The sequence below is a fragment of the Protopterus annectens genome, chromosome 4.part0, assembly GCF_019279795.1.
Source record: "Protopterus annectens isolate FY-2018-M chromosome 4.part0, PAN1.0, whole genome shotgun sequence".
NCBI lineage: Eukaryota > Metazoa > Chordata > Ceratodontiformes > Protopteridae > Protopterus > Protopterus annectens.
In genome coordinates, this window is record NC_056733.1 from 676873300 (window position 1) to 676898539 (window position 25240).

Below are 25240 nucleotides of genomic sequence, written 5' to 3' on the forward strand. Positions count from 1 at the left end.
CAACTCCTCCTCAAAGGGAGATTTGGAGGGCCAGTCGCTTCTCTGCTTCAAGTTCTCCAGGATATCTGGGAAAGAGATATCTTCACTGGACGACTTGGGGGACCCCTTTGACTCCTCGAGGTCGGTGTCCGAAGTGATAGACTCATCCTGGGAGTCGATGTGCTTCCTCTTGCACACTCTTTCTGGGGGGCTCCTCACGCAAACTCTCTGGGGAGACCTCAGAAAGTTAGAGCCCACTCATGGAGGTATCCTGAGGCCTTGGGTCTCCGCTGTCCAAGGAAAGAGGGTGATAAACTGATACCGGTGCTGGAGGGGGTACAGTGTTGGTGCCATCAGACGCAGCTGAGGACCTGGCCAGCATGCTCCGCATGACCTTGAAAGCTGATCCCCCTGGCTCTGAAGAACGACAACCGTGGAAGCCCAGGGGGCCAAAGGGATAAGGTCCGAAGTCGAGGCAGGGCCCAAGCTCACCCATGCCGAAGCACCGATCGGGAGGCTAGGAGCCGAAGATCGACCCAAGACCTACCCTCGGGTCCAACCGAGGAACTATGAGCCCTGGACCCCGTAGACAGAGCCGATGGGGTCGGAGATCAGAACAGAGACGCCAGGATGGGTTACTGGAGCCAACGTAAAGGCAGACGGAACCAACAACTCTGGCTCCGAAGGCAGAGAAAGGCTCAAAGGAGGAACATATGAGGATGAATGGGTGACAGGCTCCGGGGCCGATTGGGCTGGAGCCAAAAACAATTTGTCCAACACCTGTGATTGGAGCAGTCTCTGCACCACTCTATCCACATCATCGTCCAAGAGAGTCCAGGAGGACCTAGAGGATAAGGTCGGAGATCTGGACCTCCCTACAGAAGGAGACCTACAAGAAGGAGAAACTGGTCTAGTAACTGGAGACTGGCTCCGAACAACTATCTCCATCACCGGCTCTGAGAGACTGGGAGGCGATGCTGACTTGGTCATTTCACCCATTTCCTTCGGCCTTGAAGCCAATGGAGCCGAGGAAGCTAAAGCAGACTTGGCAACTTTCTCTGGCAGCGCTGATAAAACTGACTGAGCCGGAGAGCGTTTTTTTTGATTTAGAGGTCTTGTCTGTTTTAGAGGGAGAGGACTTAGAACTGGAAGCCCTCTCCAAGTCTTCTTCGAAGGAGGGTTTCAGTAATCCCTTCAGAATCAGTTTGTTCTTCCTCTCTTGAAGAACGCGTGGGCTAAAGGCGTGACAGAACACACAGGATTCTTGGAGGTGGATAGCCCCCAAGCAATACATGCACACAGAGTGCCCATCAGTAATAGACATTTTATATCCACAATTATCACATTTTTTGAAGCCCGAAGGCTTGTGTTCTTTTGTAACCTTAGACATATTGGTATGACACTGCACACAATATCAGAAGAAAAACCCGACACCAACAGAAAAACGCGGGAACTATGCCTCTAAATTAAACGGTCATAGAACAACAAACACCACACGGAAAAATAGGACCTCTAACTTAAACGGTCCTGACAAACAAAACAAGGGAGGACTAGGTCCTCTAACTGAAATGGGCCTAGCCCGTAAGAAGGGAAGGAACGCAAATGGGATACAAAGACAAAAAAACATGGAACAGGCTACACAAACAGTTTTATCAAAAAACAGAGACTAGCTATGAAAATAGCTTTTGGAGCAAACTACTAAAAAGTAGAAGGAAAGTTATACTTAGCTACGGCCAAGAGCGAGACCACATTTGAGCGTAACGAGCAGCAAACAACATCTGGGGAAAGGGAGCATCAGTGCAGCATGGGATACCTCTTAGCCAAGAGCTAATTGAAGACTTCGAGCTAGAGTATGGCCGAGTCGGAGCCGAGGTTCAGCTCTGAACCCCAAGGGTAAGAATGCAGGAGACATTGGACTACATAACATCTCTTTTTACAAATGCCAGATGATATAGAAGTATGGCCTGGTTTTTTGCCTGAATTAGACAATCGTCCAGGTATGGATATATCTGAATATTTCTTTTCCTGCAAAATGCAATTACTGGAGCCAGGCACTTTGTGAATACCCTGGGCGCAGTACACAAGCCAAAGAGCAGTGCAGACAACTGATAATGCAAGTAGCCTGCTTTGAAGTATGGCCTGTTTTTTTGCCTGAATTAGACAATCGTCCAGGTATGGATATATCTGAATATTTCTTTTCCTGCAAAATGCAATTACTGGAGCCAGGCACTTTGTGAATACCCTGGGCGCAGTACACAAGCCAAAGAGCAGTGCAGACAACTGATAATGCAAGTAGCCTGCTTTGAAGTGTAGGTATCTTCTGCAAGATTCCCCGATTGGGATATGCAGGTAAGCTTCTTTTAACTCTAGAGATGCCAACCAGGCATCTTTGCCTAGCATAGGAAGTAACCGGTGAAGAGTCAGCATCTTGAATTTTGGAATGTCCAGAAAGGTGTTTAGAGTAGACAGGTCCAGAATTGGACACCATGATTTGTCTTTTCTGGGTACCAGGAAAAGCTTGGAATAGAAACCTTGTCCCTTTTCCTCTTCTGGTACCTGTTGAATAGCCTCCATGTTTAAGAGGGAAAGTACTTGTTTTTGAGCCTCTGCCCACTGATTTGGGGGCAGGTCTGGCCACCTGTTTGGTGGTGGCAACGTGTGGAAATGAAATCTGTATCCCTGGGACACTATATTTAAAACCCATTTGTCCTGGGTTATGAGTTCCCAGTTTTTTTGCATGAAGAGCAGTCTTTCCCCCCAAAGGGGCGGCTAAAAGGTAAGTGTTTGATAATTTTAAAGGAAAGTCATTGAGACTGTTTACCATAGGGGGGGTGTCTTGTTATTTCCAGATTTGGAAGTGGAGGCCCCCCATTGCTTAGTTCTGAGTCCCCTGGGGCTGAAACCTGGTGCTTTTGGAGTGTCTGGGTTTGGCTTGAGAGGATCTGGAAGGAACTGGAAAGGATCACTTCTTAGTAGGCCAGTGCCTACTAAATCTTGGAGGTTGCACTTGTAAGAAATCGTTTACAGTTTGCATAGATTTAGCTTCATCTTCCATCTTTTATAGAACTTCTTCAGCCTTACTGCCAAACAGGTGGTCCTGATTTAAAGGAGCATCCAACAATTTTGCTTTAACATGATCAGGCAGAGATTGCTCCTTAAGCCAAGCATGCCTCCAAGCACAGACCCAGTAACAGCTGCCCTGCAAGAGGCCTCTAAATAATCAAACCCACATTGCAAAATATGTTTTCCAACTTGTTCAGCAGAATGCAATAAATCCTGTAAATCTTTATTTTCCACACAGTCATAAATCATCATCATTTTCTGTTTAAGCAGTCCAATAACATGCTGTTGATATTTTAACATATGAAATTGGCAGTTTAAAGCCCTGCTTGCCAAGGTTGCAGAAGTATAAACCTTTTTACCCCATCTATCCCGCGCCCTGGAGTCTCTATCAGAAGGGGTAGGATTTTTAGCAGTAGAAGCCTTAATGCCCTTGGGCCCCTGAGAAATGGTTTCTGGATCCGCAACAGGATTTTTGAAAAGGAACTTGTGGGACTCAGGAACCCTGTAGTATCTGTCAGGTTTACTAGGAGCCGGAGACAGAGAATCAGGGGCCATACTGGATTCCGAAAACATCAACAATGTCTAGTACAGGAGGTATGGCCAAAGGCCTATGCTAAGGTAGAAGAAGGAAATCCCTAAGCCTCTTTTTTGAATCAGAAAATTTCTGACTTTCCCAGTGGAAATGCTCCCTTAAGGTATGTAAAGTTTCCCCAAAAGAAAAGTCCTCAGGGGGGAAGCAGAGAGAATGGAATCCTCTGCATCAGAATCCTCATAAGTAGGTATGGATAAATGCAGGTCATTAGAAGACTCAGAAGAAACAGAGTCCTGATCAGAAGATTTGTAGTCAAGCTCAGCCCTAAGCCTCTTAGAAGCAGGGGGGGGGGGGGGTTGACTACCCCTGATTAGAGTAATAAGATCTTCAGCCATTTTGATAATTTGTTTTTTAGGCATAGGGGACTGAACATGTGGCCTGGGCTTCGGTTTTTTAGACATAGATCGAGATTTAGGCTTTAGTATAGAAGGTGGAGTCGGTTTAATATGCAAGTCTGTAGGCCTGAATACACCCTCAGAAGCCGGTGCCTACACAGCGGCTCTGGACCCATCCAAGGTAGAGACATCCGCGGGTTCCATAGGTGAAGCATCTCGCGGCATACCGGACTCTGAATGGGTCTCAGCAGAGGCTTGCGAGTCAGATGTAGCGGGTATCAGGGGCTGCGAAAGCGTCTCACTGAGTACCGACGAATTGGCGACTGGCTTAGGAGAAGAGTCATTGGCAGTTTTGGACCTCGATGGCCTCTCTCTGTCTTTATCTTTGCGTTTTTTTCTAAATCCCAGTAGTCGGATGGCTAACCAACGTCATTTCTGGATGACTAAGCCGAGAACTGAAATATTTAGAGGCAAAAATGTACCGACAACGGATAGTGCACTGATTAAATAAAACACAAAACCGACAGCAAGGTACGTCGTGAGCCTAGGCAAGGAATACAGTACAAATGAAAATTTATTTATTTATTTATTTATTTCAGTTTGATTACCGGGGAAGTCCACTGGGCCAAGAAGTACCCATTTTCAGTGGAGGCCTGGGGAGAAAAGCTCCAAAGACAGTACAATCAAGGTTGCATACAGTAATGGATGATAATACAATGTCACAAACAGTTAAGAATATGTGAGATGCAGTAGTAGGCAATACAGAAAGGATTACATAAAATACAATTATGAAAAGTACAATGTCCAAGATGCAGAGTCTACTAAGAAAGAAAAAAAAAAAAAGTTAAAATCTTTGAGGTATTTGCTTTCCACAAGTAATGCAATTATTAACTTTTACTGACATTGGTAAGGAGCAAGAAAAAATGTCCCCAACGGGGTATTTAGCTTTAAGTTGAAGACTTCGGTTCTGAAAATCGAAAACGAAAATTTCAGGAGTTGGCCGACCGGCACTTGCATACTGCTTCTGCTACGGGCACCGCACGGCAAGAAAGACTGGTGTAATGGCGTCGGCTGCATGTTTTATACCCCTGACGTCATGGAAGAAGGGACAGCAACCGACACAGGACCAAAGACTTTGTTAATCAGGCCGACTGAGGGCAACCTGCCAGCAGATTTCCCAAATGTAATGACTGCAACAGTGAAACACGAAGAACATCCAGAGGGAAGATCTACCACCTAGAAGACAGAATGTCCTAAGGAGAAGTAAACCATCAGTACTGACGAGGCATGTTTGTGGACTGTCGGCTCCCTCTGACCAGAAGACACTGCACCCAAAGCAGGAGTCAGAATAGAGCTATCGAATGCCAAGGGGCAGAGACGGCTCCAACAACTTCAGAGTTGACTCTTAACCCCTCAGATCTGAAAATGAAGCTTCAGGTCTGAGAGCCGTCTGGCTCAGATATGTCCAGAGGCAGTGCACTCAGAGAAAACACGGGATCGGAGGACAGAGGAATCTTCAGACTGAAACAGTCTTCTCCAGGAGTCTCAGATCTGAGAGCTCCAAAACAGAAGAACATATTGGAGAAGGAGCCAGAATCAGTAGGGTTGTATGAGTAAAGGTCTCTAGAGCCATTGGGGTAGGAGCCGGGAGAAATCCCATCTGAATTTGTAATGAGAGAAACTTCCTCATCATTCATAGGTAGGTACTAGGCTATCGGCCCAAGGGCCTAAGCAAGCCTAGCCAACAAGGTTCCCCGGCTTATGCCACCCAAAAAAGTTAATTTCCTGTGCCCCTGTCGAGCAGAGCCACAGAAGTGATCCCCGGGTTGTATTTCCTATTTCCCATCCACTCATCAAGATTTTTCTTGGAGTGCTAATGAGGAACTTTGCTTGACATAGATGGGTAAGCTTGTTCCAGAGTACAGGAAGTCTCTGGGACAGGAATCTATCCCTCCAGCATGTCCTGTTTATTGTGGTGACAAGGTTTAGGTCCCTAGAGCATGTAGCGCGGAAGGATTGGGATTTCTTAAGGTGTAGCATGTCCAACTGCTCTGGGTTTAATGGGTCTCTATATTACAAGACTGAAGACGCATTCTTTCAAATGCGTCTCGGTCGAACATAAATGGCAGAGAATATCGAAGCGGCTGTTAAACAAATTATTTTCCTGGGAAAGAATTTGCGTGGCTGCTTCGGTACTTTGCCGTTTTCGGCACTGTAGTGCGGTCTCGGAGTTGGTATATTTAAGTAGGGGGGGGGCGCAGCCCCCCACTTAATGTAATGTTAGAAATTGTTTTTTATTTTTTTTTTGTTGAAACAGCAATTTTTTTCCCTTGGAAAAAAAAAAATCACTGTTCTGACACTTCGACATTGTAAGCTTTTGCTTACATAGGGTCGATTAATCACCGTTCGCTTTTTTAAACATTTGGTGATCTAATATAGACCCGGTTTAACATAGCTTTATATGTTAGGCAGAGATCTCCTCTGAGTAGGCGATATGCTACAGAGTAAAGCTGGAGGTTTTGAGACGGTCAGTGTAGGGCATCTGTTTGAGGCCAGTAATCCTCTTTGTGAGATACTTCTGTGGCTTTTCAGCTGCTGCAGATGTCTTGTGAGGTACATTCCAAAAGGGGCGTTGCACTCTATAATGGGTCAAATGAGTGCCGAGTAGAGGGGAAAAATATGACCTTTTTTCGTGGATGAGAACCCCTTTGTGATGAGGTGCACCACATAGGATTTCCTGACTACTGTGGCGATGTGATTATCAAAGGAGAGACTACTGTCCACTTGGGTCCCAAGGTCTCTTATCACACATTAAGTAGACTGCCGTTTATGTGGTAGTTCATGGGTACAGAGTTTTTACCAAAGGGGATGACAGTGCACTTTTTTGGCACTGAGCTTGAGGCCATGCCTGTGACACCAGGCATCTGTCTCAGTGAGGCCCTTCTGTAGGATTCCACATCATTTGGGGACTCTATTATGGCTCGTAGTTTGCAGTCATCTGTGAACTTCGTTAGCCAGAGGCCTTCTGTGTTAGCCTGTACTTCAGAGAAGTAGATACCAAACAGGAGAATTCCCAGGACTGAACTCTGTGGTACTCCACTTGTCACTGGTTTGAAGTCAGATTTGGAGTCTGCAACTTTTACAGTGTGGGTTCTGTCAGTGAGCCAGTTGGCTACCCATCTTGTGACATAGGGATTTATACCTAGTTTAGTGAGTTTAGCTATTCCGTCCACATCCACTTCTGAGAGATTTCTGGGCGAAGAGGAAGAGACTATGGAGGGAGATTGGCATCTTTCCAGGAAGGGAGATGGGAGCCAAGAGGGTACTGGGTCCAGGGAAGATGCATACCTTGTCCGAGGTAGATGTTTAGGCTCCAATTGGGTTGGATTTGAAGAGATGGCTCTGGTGTCTGAAGTCACTGGATCCAAAGATTTAAGTGTTGGATCCAAAGTTTTTTTTTCGAGTCTTCTTTCTAGGTTCTAAGGTCGGATCCAAAGGAGACTGAGAAGAGCTAGGATGTTTGGAAGGCCTCTTTTGCCTCTCTCTCAAGTTTGGAAATTTGGACTCCAGTCAGTGATGCCCCAACAGCTGAAGAAGGCAACTGATGATTAATTTATTCTTCCTATCAATCAGTGTGCTTGGATTAAAAGCCTTACAAATGGAGCATGAAGCTTGCAAATGTTTGGGTCCCATGCACTATATGCAAATACTATGAGCATCAGAAAACAGGATCTTATACCCGCATTTGCTGTGCTTCTTAAAACCTGTTTATGCTACAACAGTCTACAGCAACAACCACAGTACAACAGAAAGAGAAGATATAGGCATATCAGGGCAACAACAAAAACTAGTCAAAAGACTACAAAGCACTACTTTTGGTTTTGGTATTAAGAAATATCGACTAGCAGTAAGGGAAAAATTACCAGTATGGTAATTAAGAACTACACGCAGTAAATAGCATACATGTAAAAAAAGAAAATAAGAAACACTAACAAGTGTTAAGTAAAAACAAATTACCAACCATGGTAAGTGATAAAACAACACAGTATAAACAAGGTAAAGGCAGAATAACAGTCAAAGATTTGAAGATGAGAAAAGGTGTAAAAAAATAATTTTTGAAAAGGCACACAAGAGCTGCAGTGACCACGTCTGTTCACAATGGTGGCAAAAGAGCTATTGGGAATGAGGGGGACTACCGCATTGTGGGTAAGGAAGGAGCACAAGAGCTTGTAGTATCCACGAGCTGTGAAATATCAGCCAAGTTGGACCAGAGGATCGGATCCAAACCTATATGTTGAGAAATGAATGAAAACTGACATCAGAGCAATAGATATCATTCAGTGTAAGTGGGAACAGAGAATAACACACTTTAGCAGGGGTAAATTTAACTTTAGAATAGATAATACCTGTGGGTGCAACTGCCAATTTGTGGAAACTGCTCCTATCTAAAGAAGCAAACTTCATTTTTTGAAAATATAAATGTTGTAAATTAAGAGAAGATGGGGTGGTTATGAAAACTTTTGTTTGCATGTTTTCACTAAAGCTAGGTTTGAAAATATGGACATTATATAGACATGAGAAAAAGCATCTGCATAAGAGATCAGCCTGCAAAACAGTGTGTGCATGTAAGCTAAAAGTTGGAACTACATATTCGAAAGAAGTGCCATGTACAACAGGTGGCAGTAATACCTTTCTATCACAATGGTGACTCTCTCTGTATCATGGAATGTAATTTGCCTTACAGATGCAGACAAAAAAGCAGAGAGTATTGAATTATATTAAGAAATCCAGGGAGCAAATAGCAATATTGCAATAAATCCATTTGGGTAGAAATGAACAAGTGAAGTTGATGAACATTCAAAATATTAGGGACAAAGGAATAGGGAAGTAATACTACAAATTTTGCTAGAGGGACTCCAGTAACAGAAGATGGGGAAAAGACAATAATGATAGATCTGTGGCATTAAAGGGTATTGGCAGGGGAGGAGAATTATGATGGAATATACTTAGAACGCTTCTGTCTGGACACTGACCTGTAGGACTGGAGAACTCCTTTGGCACACTCTAGCAAGGGCAACAAACTCCAAATTCAAGCTCCTGCACTACCCATAACTACTTGCTGCCAAGGCACCCCCCCCCCCCAGATAGAGTATGCAAATTCTAAGTAATAACCATAGCAACAGAAGCACACATACACAGAAAAAAAATGGAATGAAAAGAAAGGAATGAATAGAGCCATTTACCTAAAGGCTCCCCAGAATATGACAATTTGGAGGCAAATGTGGGCAGGTTGTTCCAGTGACTGGACAAAGGCCAGATAAATCTAATATTCTGGTAAGTAAATAACTTGTGTATATGTCAGGTCATGTCCAGACACTAGGACTGTAAGAAACTGGTGTCAAGAGGTAACCAGTGTGGTGGAAGCCAACAAACCTTTCAGAATGGTTGCTACCAAATGACTACCTCCTGTGGTGTATCAATAAGATCTACAATCAGATAGTCATTTAGTTAGTGTGACTTTGATAACCTTCTGGTCCATTCTAGCCAGAGAAAACCTGATGGAAAGTTGCTTATCCTTCCAGAAATGTTCTGTGCAGGCTAGATGAAATCTTAACTGCCTCTGTATTTGCAAGCAATGAAGTAGGTACTTCCCTTTGTAAGAGGATCTCTGTAAAACATAGGTAAATGAACGCAACAACCATAGCCTGCTTTAGGCATCAGTGAACTCTACGGTCGCTGGGGAACCCCAACCACAAAGTTATTTTGATATTTTGTAACATGTCTGTCAGACCAACAAAACTAGTACACCAATTCTGTGCACTTAAACCAGGTGGATATTGCCTCTAAAATTCAAAGATCTCTCTGGTTATAGTAACAGTGTTTTGTCAAGTAACAGGCTTCGCAATTTCATTAAATATTTTACCACTGAAATAGCGCTTTTGGCTTAGTTAAATCCTGTTGATGGACATTCTCTCCGCTAAAACTATCACACCCAACTTTAGGCACCTGTAATACCTGTGGCTTCCAAGGGGACCCTTTAATCACAATTGAATGTGTGGGGGCCCTACAAAAGCTGCTGCTGGTTGGGGAAAATGAGAAAAAAAACAATTGTATTAATTTTCTGATTATACTATTTAACCGAAACAGGACTGTGATATGATTAATCAGTGAATGAACCGATTCATTCATAGTGCAAGGTAAGCACTAGACATCAGCAGTCCAGAGTAACTGATCCCACTGGATACCTTGGATTTTAAGAAGGGCTGATGCTTCCAGTCTTCAAGGATGGTTTTCCCTTTTAGGGAGGTTTTACAAATAATGTCAGAACACCAGATAATATAATTCTCAACTTCTTTGCTTTAGAATTCTGGGCAAAGCCAAAAATAACAGCAGAATAAACAATGAAAACCAGAGACACATTTTAAATATTACACTAACTCACTTAAAAAGTTAATACAAAAGTGCATTTTTGCATCAACATGCATTTTTGGACAATAAGAGTCAATAAATCCAGACATCGGAGTTTCATACTATCTGTAATCCTGAATGACTTACCAGCAAATCAAACTTTTTTTGAGGGATACAGCAAAAATAAGAGGGAACAATCAAGGACAGTTTGTAAAACCAGGGACTGACAGGTATGCTTCACACCTCAAAGAGGTAAATAAAACTGACCGACTCCTGTTGCTGTCTGACAACTGCCAAACAGTCACAGATCTGGTGTGGCAGTACCAGTTTTGCACAATGCATTGCTATTTGCTGTAATAAATGCAAAACTAGTAGTGCTAAGGCTTGTGTGTGTGTGCATGTGCTGGTCACCCCCAGCACCTCAAAAACATGCATCAGGTGAAATGGAATTCCTTCCTTTTCTGTGGAGGTGATCATGCAGTGTGTGCATGTATGTGCATGTGTGCTCACATACGTGTGTATAAAATGCCACTGATTTTTATCTGCGCACACACAACAGGACACATACTTTACTCTACTAGGTAACAGCAAAAAATGCAATTAGCAAGTAATTATATTTCAAAAATTAGACAAAATATATTACAGAACATTCAGATACTTGGATCATCTGAGTCTGGTGGCCCCACACCCCAGACTGCATAATGGAATTAGTGGTGACCTCTGCTCTCAACTGCAACCATTCCAAAACCAGCTATGCTCATGTGTGTGGGTACCAAATGTTGCTGTAGGTTGTGTTATGTGTGTGGAGGGGGCTGCAGATAGTGTCATTACTTTTTTAATTTTCGTCCCAGTCAAACCTTAGAGGTGTACACAGGTCATTACAGCTTCTGTCTGGGCTGGGGACTGTGTTCATGGTTTCTTTTACTTTTCTCACAGACCTCAGAGGTGTACAAAGGAGGTTACTACAGCTTGTTTAGGAGCAACAAACAGGAATACATTACTATAATATATATATATATATATATATATATATATATATATATATATATATATATATATATATATATATTTAACTTTCCTTATAATCAGACATCAGGTATGTGTACAAATGACTGCCTTGGGGGGATGCATGCTATGTATGTGTGTGTGACAGTAGTCACTTCTTGAAATACATGACATTGGCCATTTGAACCCCTGCTTTCATCCCAATCTAACATTGGAGGGATGCACATGTAGCGTTGGTCTTTTAGGGGTTAGTGAGGCAGGCAGTATTCCCAGATAGGATTGGTGCATCCTCACAATTGCTTTGCTAGGTTTATTGCGAGCTAATAATTTTGTCACCTTTGACCATAAAAAATTTGGGCACAACTTAGACACAAGACTGAAATTCTTTTCTTACTCATGACTTTTGCTTTGACCTGGATTAAAAGGTTGGGAAATGCTCGAAAATGTGCCCCAGAGCATCTACAACTCTATGGGTTTGGGGGGCCCCAGCTTGAGTTATTTACTAATTAGTTACTACTTTGCTGTCTTTTTGAAGTGCTGGGGTCAACCAGAGCACATGGATCAATGCACACACATGCACAGAGGGAGGGCATGCAGACTCCACACAGCCAAGAACTCAACCAGTGCACAGCACTATGATGCCAGGAAAGGTGTGTTGAAAGGATGCATGGATAAACTGAACAGCAACATCGAATTTCTTTCTTAATTATGACTTCTGTTCCAGTCATCATGGATGAAAACGTTGTGTCAAAAGAAAAAAAAAATTTAAATGCACTTCACACCATACAGAAAGTCATGACTCCTTGAAAAAAAAAAAAAAAAAGAGTAAAAAGGAAGAAAAAAACTAATGTGCAGCTTTTGGGGAGCCCAAGATGGAGGAGAACAGAGGAGAGCACTGGAGAATGTGTGCACGCACGTGTGTGTAAGAGAGTTAAACAGCAGACAGTGTCTAGGGTGCCATTTCACCTAAGTCCAGGCCTATACATAGAGCTGCTGTAATGCATCATTGTTGCAACTAAAAGCCAGTAACTGAATGTCCCTTTGTGAGATGGGCCAACATACTGTGGTACACAAGACTGCTGTAATGCAAGAGCATTGCAACTACAAGTCAGTTTGTGCATACTACTCAAACTTTGCAGCATGAACTAATAGGGTCTATATCACTGAAGTCAGTTCAACAAACGGCATTTCATCAGAAATACTGTTCATCGACCCCCCACCCCCAATTATATATACCATCTCAGAGACTGCACTACAGTGGAGAAAGGGCAAATTTCCCGATCCCTACTGTAATGGGATCTCAGTAAGAACAGTTTGGCAAATGGCATGTTCGACAAAATGCCATTTGATCTCTTCTTTCGATGACAATAATAGGGACCCAAACTAAAAGGCTTGCTTAGGAGGGGTGGCAATGACAGGTTGACACTTAAGACTGGAAGTGCACAGGGGGCCCCATCTAGACATTTGCTGGGAATCCCCAAACTGCTAACACTGGCCCTGGTACTGGCTCAGGTTATTCTGAGTGGCCACTTCAGGCATAAAGGGTGGACTGGCCCTCAGTAATGTTCTATCCCAGATTAAGGATGTGTAATTCTGACATCTTCCTAGCAGAAGTGATAGCCACCAGTAATGCAGTCTTTCAAGACAAACATTTAAGTGGAATTGAACTAGCTTGTTTGAATGGTGATTTCATTAAGCTATCCAGCACATTAAGATCCCAAGATAATGCAGGTTTTACTAAAAGGGGTCTAGCATGGAAATACTTTTGAGAAAGACCTTATGTGACCTACGGAGAAGTCAAGGAAGACATTACGAATCCAGCAAGGAATGAGGAAATAGCTGCTAGGTGTGCCTTAATGGAGTAGTAAATGGCTCTTTTGTTGTAAAATTCTGCTAGGAAGGACAAAACTTGTTCTAAAGGTGTAGAAGCTGGAAGAATATTCCTCTCTTGAGCCCATGTGGAAATGTTTTTCCATTCCCTTTAGAGATCCTTCTGGTAGAAGTTTCTATGAAGCCTTGAGAAGTTTAACCACATCAGGATGGAAGAAATGGTTACTGGCCATTAAAGGAATTGGAGAAACCAAGTGGTTAGATGAAAAGATCGAAGATTTGGGTGAGTCTGCTCAGAGGGGCGACTCTGTATAGAAGGGGCTTGCAGAGGGTTTTTCTTCTTCAAGTGAAGCCATAGTAATATAAACCATGTATGATGTGGCCAGAATGAGTTCTGCCTTGCAATCTCTGACCTTCTGAAGTAGTCTTGGTAACACATTAAGGAGAAGAAAGCAATATAAGATTCTCAGAGGCCAATCACATCAGGATGCATCTCGGGATGGCTGGTCTTGTACCATGCTGAAGCAGTGAGGCATTTGGTGTTGAATAGTTAAGCAAAAAAATTGCAACAGCCCCCCCGCCCACATTTCTTGAATATGCTGCATACTACAGTAGTGCTGAGAGACCACATGTGTGGCAATAATATGGCTGTTCAGTTTGTCCATTTTGGAAAACTCAGGTATGCGTTTTGTTAGATACAAAGCCCACTCCCATATGTTTAATGCTTCTCTGCATAGGGAAGAGAAAAATTCCTCTTTGCTTGTTTACATAACATACTTTTACCAAGTTATCTGACTGTATGGCTACTGCACCTTGAGGGAGCAAGTCTTGAAAGGTCTAAAAGGTTAGGAGGACTGCTATAATCTCTATGTGCAGGCCTCTAATGAAGGCTATGAAACAAACCATCTTGTCTAAGTAGTGACCCTTCCACACACCCCAGGGTCCATGGTTACAGTTGCACCCCAGAGTAGTCTGACAAAAAGCACACACACTGACAAATTTTAATGATCCATTCACCAGTTTAGACTTTCTGCAAGACAAAAAGGTTTTGAACTTGTAATGCATAGACTGAAACAACCAAGTCCGCTGCATTTGATGGGTCTGTTGCAAGATTCTCATACTGAGTCTGGCATGAGTAATCATCTGGATGAAGAACCCATCAGAACCAGCAATCTGAATACAAAAGCAGCCGATGGATGTCTGTCTTGTAACAATCATGTGACATCCAAAATTAGGGAGAAAAACCTGCCTTGATGTAAGACCAGCTGTCTCAGTATGTTGTGGTGGTAACTTATGAATATAAAATCCTGTGAAGGTTCTAGCTGACATCTGGCCACATTCACTATGATCCCCAAAAACAGACAGGTCAGAAGCAAGTACTGTCATGCTAGGATGAGCTTTTCCATAGTGTGCACCATCAGAAGCCAACCATACAAGTACCAAAGATTTGCACAGATGCACATAGGCTGCGACAGGGGCCCTGCAGTTTTTTTTTTTTTTGGGGGGGGGGTTGGAGCTATGGAGATGATACTATGGCTATCTTTATATGTAGGCAAGCACCATGAAGATCCACAGAACACATCCAGTACCCTGTCTGGACACAACGCAATAAGGCATGCACCACGACCATCTTAAAGTCCTTCACAATTAGACTGAGTATTGGGCTGAGGTCCTTTGTATTTTTGGGGCACTAAAGAATCTGGAGTAAAAACTACATTCCTATCTGGTCTGGCGGGGTGTCTTGGAGGATTCTCCTATTGAGGGGACTCGCCCTCCTGTAAGGTCGCTTCCTTTTGATGGGGTAGCACTGCTGGAGAATGAGAAGACAGCCTGGTGGGCTTATCCAAAAAGAGAATGTACTTTCCTGTAGACATTTTATTCCTTACCCATTTGTCCTGCATGATGGACAGCCATGCCTGAATGTGTAAGGAGACACATCCCTCGACAGCCTTCAGAGTGGAAGAGTCATGCAAACCCTTCAGGGGCTGTAAGGGGAAAAATCCCAAAAAGAATTCCCCTGGATGCCTGATGACTGAGACCACCTCTGCCCCTTGGACGGAGACAGGAATGAAAATCTCCATTGCCTCGAGACCCTTTGCTCTGTGTCCCTAGAATACCATAGCTTGTACCTAGACCTACTGGAGACACATACGCCATTAAACCAAATACCCTATTCATGGGAGATGAACTACCCCTCTACGGACAGGGGAAACCTACACTGCCTCTTACTCAGAGGCACAATGATTCCTGGACTTTAAAACAAAATTCCCTTGTTCAGACAGTGTGCACACTAACCAGTGGATCAAACATAATGGCCCTGGCACTCACCAATATGGGAGAGAGCTGAACCTCCTATGTCATGTCCTCTAAGTGAGGCTGGACCATAAAGTAGTCTCCTTTGGAATAAAAATCAACTTGGTAACCCCAGCAAACCCTGTAACAGAAAGGAAGTATTTGCAGAACTGCTCACAGAGACCCTGTACAACAATGAAAATTGCTGTATAGAGGCTTTGTACTTACTAGAAGTAAGCGCTAAACAAACTAAGCATACCACACTGGTGGAATCATAGCCTTAACAAGTTATATAACAAAAGGAGAAAAAATTCATGGCTAAAATCAGAACAGCAACTCCAATAACGATATGAGCTCTCCAATTAAACTAAACAGGAAGCTAAGAGAACTAATCAAGTCCAACAAGGCCAATTAGGTTAGCATAGCCTCACGGGGTAAAGACAACCACAAGGCCTTCCACAACTATGTCCGAAAGCTCAAAGAAAGCACACATCAGTGTTCCTAACTGGTGGTTAATGGTGCCACCTTCACCGAACAGTGACACAGCAAATTTGCTGGCTAATAAATTCAGCTTAAAATTCACCCCCCCTCCCCCCACTCCCCCTGCCTCCCTCCCTGAAATACCTATTAGCATGACCCCTCAATTATTAGCTGGGAGCAAGTCCTAGAGGCGCTTGCTAAGTCCAAAAACACAGCCTCAATGGGGCCCAACAATATTCCAAGATCCCTTCTAAATAGAATGAAAACATTACCTATCAGGACCTTTACATTCTCTTTTCAACTACAGTGTCAAAACAGGCTTTGTACCATAAGAATGGAAGACTGCAACGGTTATCCTACCTGACCCATGACACTACAGACCTATTAGTCTGACTAGTCTAATATACAAAGCCATGGAACGAATTATGGAAATTATTAACAAAGACAAAGGAAACAGTTAGGCACTAAACCAAACCCAGTTTGGTTTTGCCAAGGGAAGATCACGTCTACTACAATTGGTCGATGCTTTTGAGGTGGTCACCAAACCAATGGATAAGGGGAAAACTGCATACTACCTACTTGGACCTGGATAAGGCATTCAGAACAATACCTTACTCTGATATACCTGACAAACTCACCAAATTGCCAGCTGTGTCACAGGACCCTGGAAGTCAGGACTGGTGATAATACTTCCACTAAGAAACTGGTCACTAGTGGGGTACCTCTGGTCTTTGTGCTGTGACTGCTCCTACTTGGCATCTACTTCTCAGAGGTAAAAGCTAATGTCAAGGACCTTTGGCTGACTAAGTTCACAGATGACTGCTAAATGCCAGCTATTAGATTCCCCCCATGATACAAACATCTTACAAGAGAATCTAACACAAACAAATAACTGGTGCCAAAGTCAAGGTCTAAATCTTAATGTCAAGAAATGCATTACAGTGCCTTGTAGGAAAACTGTCACCCAAGCTAATTACTCCAGCAATAAGGCATAACATATGTAGACAGTAATCTGGCCTTTGACCACCATGTGGCCAAGGTAGTAAGAAAATCATTGCATGTCACCCAACATAGAATGGCATGGCTTCCAGGTCCAAGGAAATCATAGTGCCACTTTATTCAGCCCTTATCAGACCCATCATTAAGCATAATTCTCCCTGTGGCATGCACCTGAACAAACATATCCAACATCTGGAACTCCCACGAAGGTACCTTACCAGAGGAATCCAAGGTATGAACACATTTGTCCTATATGGATCACCTTAAAGCCCTATCTTTATACTCTCTACAGGGTACTAAGAGGCAATCTATGCCTGGCATACAAGACATCCTTTAATCCAGCTGATGTACCTTTTGCACATATGCAAAGTGAACAGCATCAGAATCACTAGATACGATGATTTAAATTTTGGATGCAACATAAGACGTGCTGGCAAGACAGATGTGTGCCTCAGATGATTCCCATGCTCTGGAACAGGCTCCCCATCCATCCAAATCAGAGTCCATCCCTAACCCCATTTAAGCGTAACCTTGACTAATGTATGGGAAATCAGAAATTCACCCTGGAACTGGTCCTCATGTCTCAGATAGAGGCAAACAGTAATGCCAAGCTAACATACCTCAATAACCTCTAGAAACTTCGTAACATACCCCACCCAAACAAATGACCATGATACATAGGGACACAACTGGGCTGAATTGCACGGTTAGGTCATTAGCCTAGTATGCAACTATTAACCTAAGAATCTGTTCTGGGGCTGTTGAGATTTGTGAAACCATAAATTCTTTGCTCCTTTCCAGAAACACTGGAAAGAGCACTGCAGAACAGTGATCCCAACAACTGAGTGTGTTTTGCCCGCTTGTTTACAAGCTGACTGTCTCTCTAGCTTGTTGCCCAAACAAAGTGGTGCCATCAAAGGGAGCACTGATGAATACTACCTTAAACTGGTCAATGAGGTTAAGCCAGGCCTGTCTACTCAAAGCCAGTGATGAAGTAGTATTTACTGTCGCCACAAGTCTCCAACTGAAAACAGGGGTCAACTGCTGGCAAATGTTTCAGATTGTTTGCTGCTTTGCTTGTAATCTCCCTCTGAAATTAATATGTGCCATGTAGTTCAATGCCTGGATGGTGATATTACTGGACCCTTAGGCATGTTTCCCAAATCTATCCATCCTCCTGAACTCTGTTAGGGGAATGAACAGTCAGAGCTCTCTGAGAAGTCTTTCCTATTGTCTACCGCAACCACTATGGAGTCGACAAAAGGTGCCTTAATCCAGTCATCTGTCTTTGGGTGTGGGTGTAACACAGCACTCATTTGGACTTCCTAGGGGACAGGCTCAGTTACATTTGGTTCCTTCTATACTAATGCAGACCATGTCCACCAGACTGATGGTGGTTGGGTGGGGACACTACCCGTACTGCAGGCAGGGATCAGTTATAGAGTGTCCTCTGGGGGAGGTGAGTCTATGAGCAAGGATTCCCTCGGTCTCATCACTTCCAATATTTCACTAAAGGACATATCCTTTTGAGTGGATTTGGGGGGACCCTTACCTTCATCAAGATCTGTATTCAGAGTGGGAGACTCTGAAGGGGAGTCCAGCTGCCTCCTCTTGGACTTCCTCTTCTGGAGGGTGGGAGAGAGTCATCATCTGAACTCAACTGGGAAGAGGGTACTCCAGATTTCAGACTAGGTCTGCAAGTCCCTTTGTCTTCAGAATAGGTCTGCAAGTCCCTTTGTCTTGAAGAAGTCTAGATGAAGTTCAGCCCAAGGTCTCAGGTTGGAACCAATATAATGCTGACACTATGGGTAAAAGATCTCTGCTTGGCTAGCCGCTGTGCCACTTATTCCCCCAAAATACTCATGGCTCGAGCTGACAAAACTTACCAACACTGAAGTCAAAATATGTGCACTGACCCAGTCAGTGTCAAAGCCTTCAGCAATGAAGCCAAGATGGGGACGCTCAGTACCAAGATGTCAAATGCATAGCGCTTAGACTGATATGGATCGATGTGCTATTCTTGGAGGGGAGGTAAATATGGCTATTAACAGAATAAAGATTCTGATGAAAGGAGAACTTAAGAAAACTCTATTGATGGTGAGTTTTGGTGAAAGGAAAGCATTCAGTAGAGATAGCTGGGATTTTATGAGTGAGGAAATTGTAGCATTTGCATTTCCTGACAGAATAATAGGGTTAATTAGGAGAATACATGAAGGGTTGGAGGCAAGAATGAAGGTGGAAGGGTTCCTCCAGCAAGCTGTGTTTGAACAGTGGGACAAGGTAGGCCTGCCCTCTTTCCCCTTTGTAACTTGGTTTACATTTAGAGCCAATGGTAAGTAAATAAGGGACTCAAATTCAAGGATATAAGGGTATAGTAATCAAAATGTTAGTTTTATTTGCAAATATTTCGTACTTAAAACTTTTAGAAAAGGGCATTTTAGCATTGTGGAACATTTTGACAGTTAAGTTTTTTTGGGATATAAAAATAATAAAGATTAAACAAAGGCTATAGCAGTCAACTGTTTACCCACACATGAATTAGCTCATGAGTACTCATACTTATGGGGAGATAAAGCATTTAGCACTATGAATTAAAAAAAAATAGTATGCTACGGCAGTTAAGGATATTGGAGAAGAGGCTAAACAAAAGGTAATACAAAATACTGAGAACTTAAAAATTCTTTACTATGGATATGGATAGTAAGATACGAGAGGTAAACATTTTTATAGTCTCTTCAATTTTATAGACAGTTCAGACATATCAACTAGAGGAGTTGTGGACGATAATAAAGTTGAAGGAACTTATTTGAGAGAGAAGACAGCAAGAGTTAAGTGGAATAAAGAGGATTCTCCCCACAGAACAAGGTGGTTTAGAATTACCTGATTTGGTATCTGAAGGGATACTTTAGAGCTATGCAGTTAAAGCTTGCATGCAAAACACAAGCAGAAGATTATAAATCAAAGTAAAATGGGACAATGATGAAATGGGTTGGGAAGGTGCTGGAAAAATAAAGAGATTGTAGGATTTTGGATGCAGGTCCTTGAGGAAGATAACCACCTTACATACTATTATAACCATAAGGTAGGTAAGCAGGAAGTATTTGAGAAAGTAACACAGGAATGGAGAAAGGTGATTTTAGCAATAAGGATGACTGCAAGTAGGGGGTATATAAAATAGCCAAGAGAGGGTTGGAATTTAATGGAGAAAATTATCAAAGCAACCAACGTACTGGGAAGCAAATAACTATGTAGGGAAAGGTAAGAGTGTGATGAGGCAAAGCAGGCATTTGGACTGCAAGAGAGAGACTACAAGGGAATGTTAAAAGTATAGGCAAAAAAAGAATAGCAGAGTGCTAAGTGAAAGACCAGTTCTTGTAAAGGTTTAAGTTGAGCCAAGAAAGAAGTGGATTTTAAAAATGGATTAGTATGGCAAATATACCACATGATAACCAAAAATCAGAGGAGGTTAGACAAGACTGGGAAGGGAGACTGGACCGGCAATTTACAAAAAGGAGTAAAGTGAGGATGTGTACAACTTCCAAATATGCAACAAAATCCATAGTGTTGGTGGTAATTTTACACCTCAAGCATACTTAGAGAATTCTCCCACAAATAGACAGCAAATGCTTGATATGTTATGGGAAACAAAAGTAATTGGGAACATGTACTTTGCGAGTAAGAGCCGTCAGAGTTAACAAAAAATATTCCCTACAGAATACTTTTCCAGAAATGTTGGAAAGCAAATGGCTGTAACCAAGGAAATGACTACTTTCAGCTGGGACATATAATCTGAATTCCCTACACATATTAAGGCCTTACTGACTTTAATGCTAGTGGATGCCAAACATACAATTACTAGAAAACGGAAATCAAAATCTAACCAACTGTAATGGAAGTACTGAATATGTAAAGGAAATAAACTGGAAGTGGAACCTTTAGGAAGCGATAGGAACAAACTTGATAGAAATAAATGGAATTTGTGGGAATATATGAAAAATAATGTTCAGCAGAGCAGCGAGGTTTAAGTGAAAGCAGGAATTCAGCAATATGTGCAGCAGTGGAGTGAATATTTAAGAAGAAATCATATCTATACTGTATGAAAAGAATGAAGTGTCATTAAATATTTTTCTTTTACAGTAAGGTATGCATACCTCTATCATTGTTTAAACTACAGTTAAAATGTTTAATACCTAACTTTTCTAGAGCCTTTGATGGCTGCAGAATGTGGGAGCATGTGTGTGATTATATAATTTTTTTTTTTTTTACTTTTTACAGCAGATGACTTTTTGTAAAGTGCTCCTTCGTTCTTTTAAACATAACGTCTCTAGTCATGTTCACTTTTACAATACAATTGCTCTTGGCTATCTGTCAGCTTATGTTGTGTCCTTTTCAGGGCACGGTAACTGGTTTACTTTTCTTATGTATATTTAATATGTTACATTTTGTATTGTCTTTTTATGTTTAATGCTTAAGTGTCAACTGTTTTGCTCCTTACCCGAGGCCCTTATAGATAAGTGTTCCAACCCAATCAAAAAAATCTAAACACATGGATTTACAAAATTTGTGAAAGAAACTAGAAAGATGTGTTCTTGTTGGAAAAACTCCACTAAATGTCAAAAATCCATTTTCAACAAAAAGCCAACTTTAACAAGTCTCACAATAAGGAAAATTCTATGGCACACTCAAACACATGATGAAAATGCACCAGTGCTGTGACTTGGCAGGGGAAGCACAACATGGAAGAAACCACAGTTTAAGTTAAAAACAAACAAGACCATTATTTTTCAACACAGGATTCTTGAATGTTAAACATAGCTATGGCACAGAATCGGCACAAGCTCCTTTTTTGCCTGCCTCATAACTACATCCTACCAGATGAACATTTAATTAAAAGAATAGCATGAAATGAAACTTACTGGCAGTGGCTCTACATAGAGAATAAGGAAATGAAGTGACATTGATAAGCAAATTGCGCCCACCAGCCAAATGTTCTCCCAAGGTGGCATCCTCAGCAAAGACTGGTTTTCTGATAAGCTATAACAAAAAGAAAACAGAGTCACAATTTTTGAAGTACTACATACATTAAATTAGTACTGTTAACATTCTTGAAGATGCTACTTCAATAAAGCTGCACTAAATCACAAGTATTTCAAAGAAGAATGTTAAAATACCACATTATATGACCTTTTCTTTAAGAGAATGACACCATAGTTACTGTGGGAAGCTTGATTCAATTCTGATTTTAGAGACGGTGTATTTTCACATCTACAACTTTAGAGTTTCAGTGGAAAGTAATTACTGGTTGCAATGTCCAAGTTGAGTTTTTCTGCTCACTTAGGTTGCATATGCCATAACGTTTTGCCTCAATGGTGAAAGAAAAATGAGGTATTTCGTAACACGTGAGATAGACCTGGTCATGGAAATGTTAGCTATGCACCACTCCTTGAAAGAACAGCTGTACTTGACATCTTAGCCATATCACTTAATCATTATGTGCATCTACTGAGGTCACACATGAAACTATAGCTAATCATTACCTTAGATCTTTTGTTTGAAGGACGTTCTTTTCATATCACACATATTAACTATAATAATATTAACTATAATCATATTAACTGTAATCAAAGAGTTCAATCTCACTAGAGTTTTTTGTCTTTCTTTTTCTATGTCTGCTATCCATCATGGCCTCTCTCTCTACATATAATTCGAAAAAACAGCCAACAATCCCCAAATGCCTATGTTGGAAGTCCAAATGAGCAAAAATAGAATAAAAGCCAACAAGGTGTTATGGGACAAGACCAGCCTATTAATGTATATTCATTTCAGTTTATTAATGATGCTATAATATGAGTGTTAAAAAAGCAAATAAAATTTGTCTGCAGGGCTGGGAAAAATACAGCTTCATAAGTCACAGTATTACTGTTCATTTCAAACTGCATTCTTTTAGTATGTAATAAGAGAATAGTACATGTTGCATGAAGTAAGGCATGTAGTTATTACAAAAAGGAATTGGTTAGCCTGACTCCTCCAGGCTAGGAGTGCTTTGTTGCTAGGGCAGGTTTGAAACATTCAAGGTCAGAAACCAAGACCCCTTCGAAGTAGGTGAATCATGTATAGGAAGGTGTTCACGTGAAGTCTGAGGCAAAAATCACAAGGGTTGAGGACATCTGCAAAGTTTTCTATAGGACACAGTCATTGTAACGTAATGAAAGTGCATGACCGTATTTGATAAGAAAAATGTATAAAAATGTGGTTTGTCTCTGTTCAGAGAGACTATTTTGACATCTGCTAAGACGAAGGTCTCCCAGCACTGTAAGAATAAAATTTCTGTTTGCACATCCTGAAGTGTTGTTCCTGACTAAAGGCATATAAGGTAAATTCTTAATGTTATTTATTTATAACTAACAAAGGCAACCATGGCAATGTACAGGATATACCAGGATGGTGAAGGAGGTACAGGAAGGTGTCTTAGTTAAGAAATCAGCTCTTGATATATCAAATTTACATTCACGGATGGGGGACCACATAGTGGGAAATCTAAGAGACCACTGTTGTCATTTAATACCAGGTATACAAAGTGATATCAATCTTGTACGGAATACCATAAAGAAAAATTGGCATCTTTTAACTTTAGATCCGCAGACTAGTAGGAAGTATGCCTAGCTTTATTTACAGAACCAACAGCAATTTTAAGGATTTGCTGTGTGGTACTAAACAATATGTCAACACCATACTCAGTAGGCTAGGCACCTTTCCTTGTGGTAGGTGTAGAGTTATGTGATGTTTTAACTAAGATATAGGAGTTTACTCACCCTCAAATGGACTTTATTTTTAGGCCCAGGTTTTATGCGGAATGTAACACTACTCATTTAGTGTATTTGGCCATGTGTAATCACTACTCTTGTTTTCATATAGGCAAGACAATACAACGGGTTCAGGGATAGAGTCAGTAGACACACACACACACATATATATATATATATATATATATATATATATATATATGAAATTAAATGAAAAAACATTAATAACACATTAGCTAAACATAATATAAACTCATCAGGACACAGTTTTAGTTTTAGAGTTTTACAATGTGCTCCACATAGTATGAGAGGTGGAGACGGTAATAATTATCTAGAGCAGATAGAGCTATGCCGGATATTAAGACTACAGGCACATAGACACCCAGGTTTAAATGCTAGTGTTAGTGCAAAATGGGCGAAGACTCAAGACTAGATGAAGCCATGTTCTAGATACACACCCCTCATTAAGATCAGCAGTTTTGAGTTTTGCCCTAGATAAATGTGCTTGATTTTATGCATTTTATTATTGACATCTGATAAAGGATATCATTATGTGAAAGTGCTTACCCGTTTAGGTCTTGTAATAAACTGATTTTCTTTGCCATGGTTGCCGTGTTGGCTTTTATTCTATTTCTCTCTCTCTACCATGATCATGTTCACTCATCTACCATCAACAATGTAAGATCTAATTGTTGGGTAGCCATCATCCTGGCAACCATGAAGCTTTTTCCATTTTCTGCCTTCACCTTCCTACAACAGCAGATAAACATGCTCACAGATCTGAGGACTTACTATGCTCTCCACTGTTAAGAGTGCACATTCCCACATATTTTCAATTAAAATGAAGGTGGAAGGGTTCCTCTCCATTTGGACAGTGGGACAAGGTAGGCCTGCCCTCTTTCCTCTTTGTTACTTGGTTTATATATAGAGCCAATGGCAAAGAAAATAAGAAACTCACTAATTCAAGGACACAGAGGTATAGCAATGGAAAAGTTTGTTTTACTTGCAGACGCTTTATACTTAAATTCAGAAAAAGGACAGTTTAGCATCGTGGAACATTTTGACAGTTTCAAGTCTTTTCGGGATAGAAAATAAATGGGGGCATAACATACAGTATTTAGGACTATGAATTAAAAAATATTCTGCTACAGCAATTAAGGATATGTGGGAAGAGGGTAAACAAAAGAGGATACAAAAACTGAGAACCTGAAACTTCTTGACTATGGACATGGGATAGTAAGATACAAGCAGTAAAAACGTCTAGTCCCTTCAGTTTTATAGACAGGTCAGACATTTTTGTCAACCAGAGGAGTTCTGGAAAATAATTAATAAAAGAGGCAGTTGCATATCAATGGTCCTTAAGCTGTACGGTATACACTGATTTTTCCAGTAGGTTCTACCACTGTAGCAGGATGGAATGCCTCCCTCCCATCCAAAAGGGGCAAGTTGCTGTT

The 25240-nt window shown here is 41.6% G+C and overlaps 1 protein-coding gene across 1 annotated transcript in view; it reads right to left on the reverse strand.

The window, feature by feature from the left end:
* ATP2A2 (ATPase sarcoplasmic/endoplasmic reticulum Ca2+ transporting 2) overlaps positions 1–25240 on the reverse strand; it is a 1687617-nt gene that overhangs the window by 214054 nt on the left and 1448323 nt on the right. The window contains exon 25 of the mRNA XM_044069765.1: positions 21900–22017. Within this exon, the coding sequence (XP_043925700.1) occupies positions 21900–22017 (118 nt within the window). The remainder of the gene's footprint in view (positions 1–21899; positions 22018–25240) is intronic.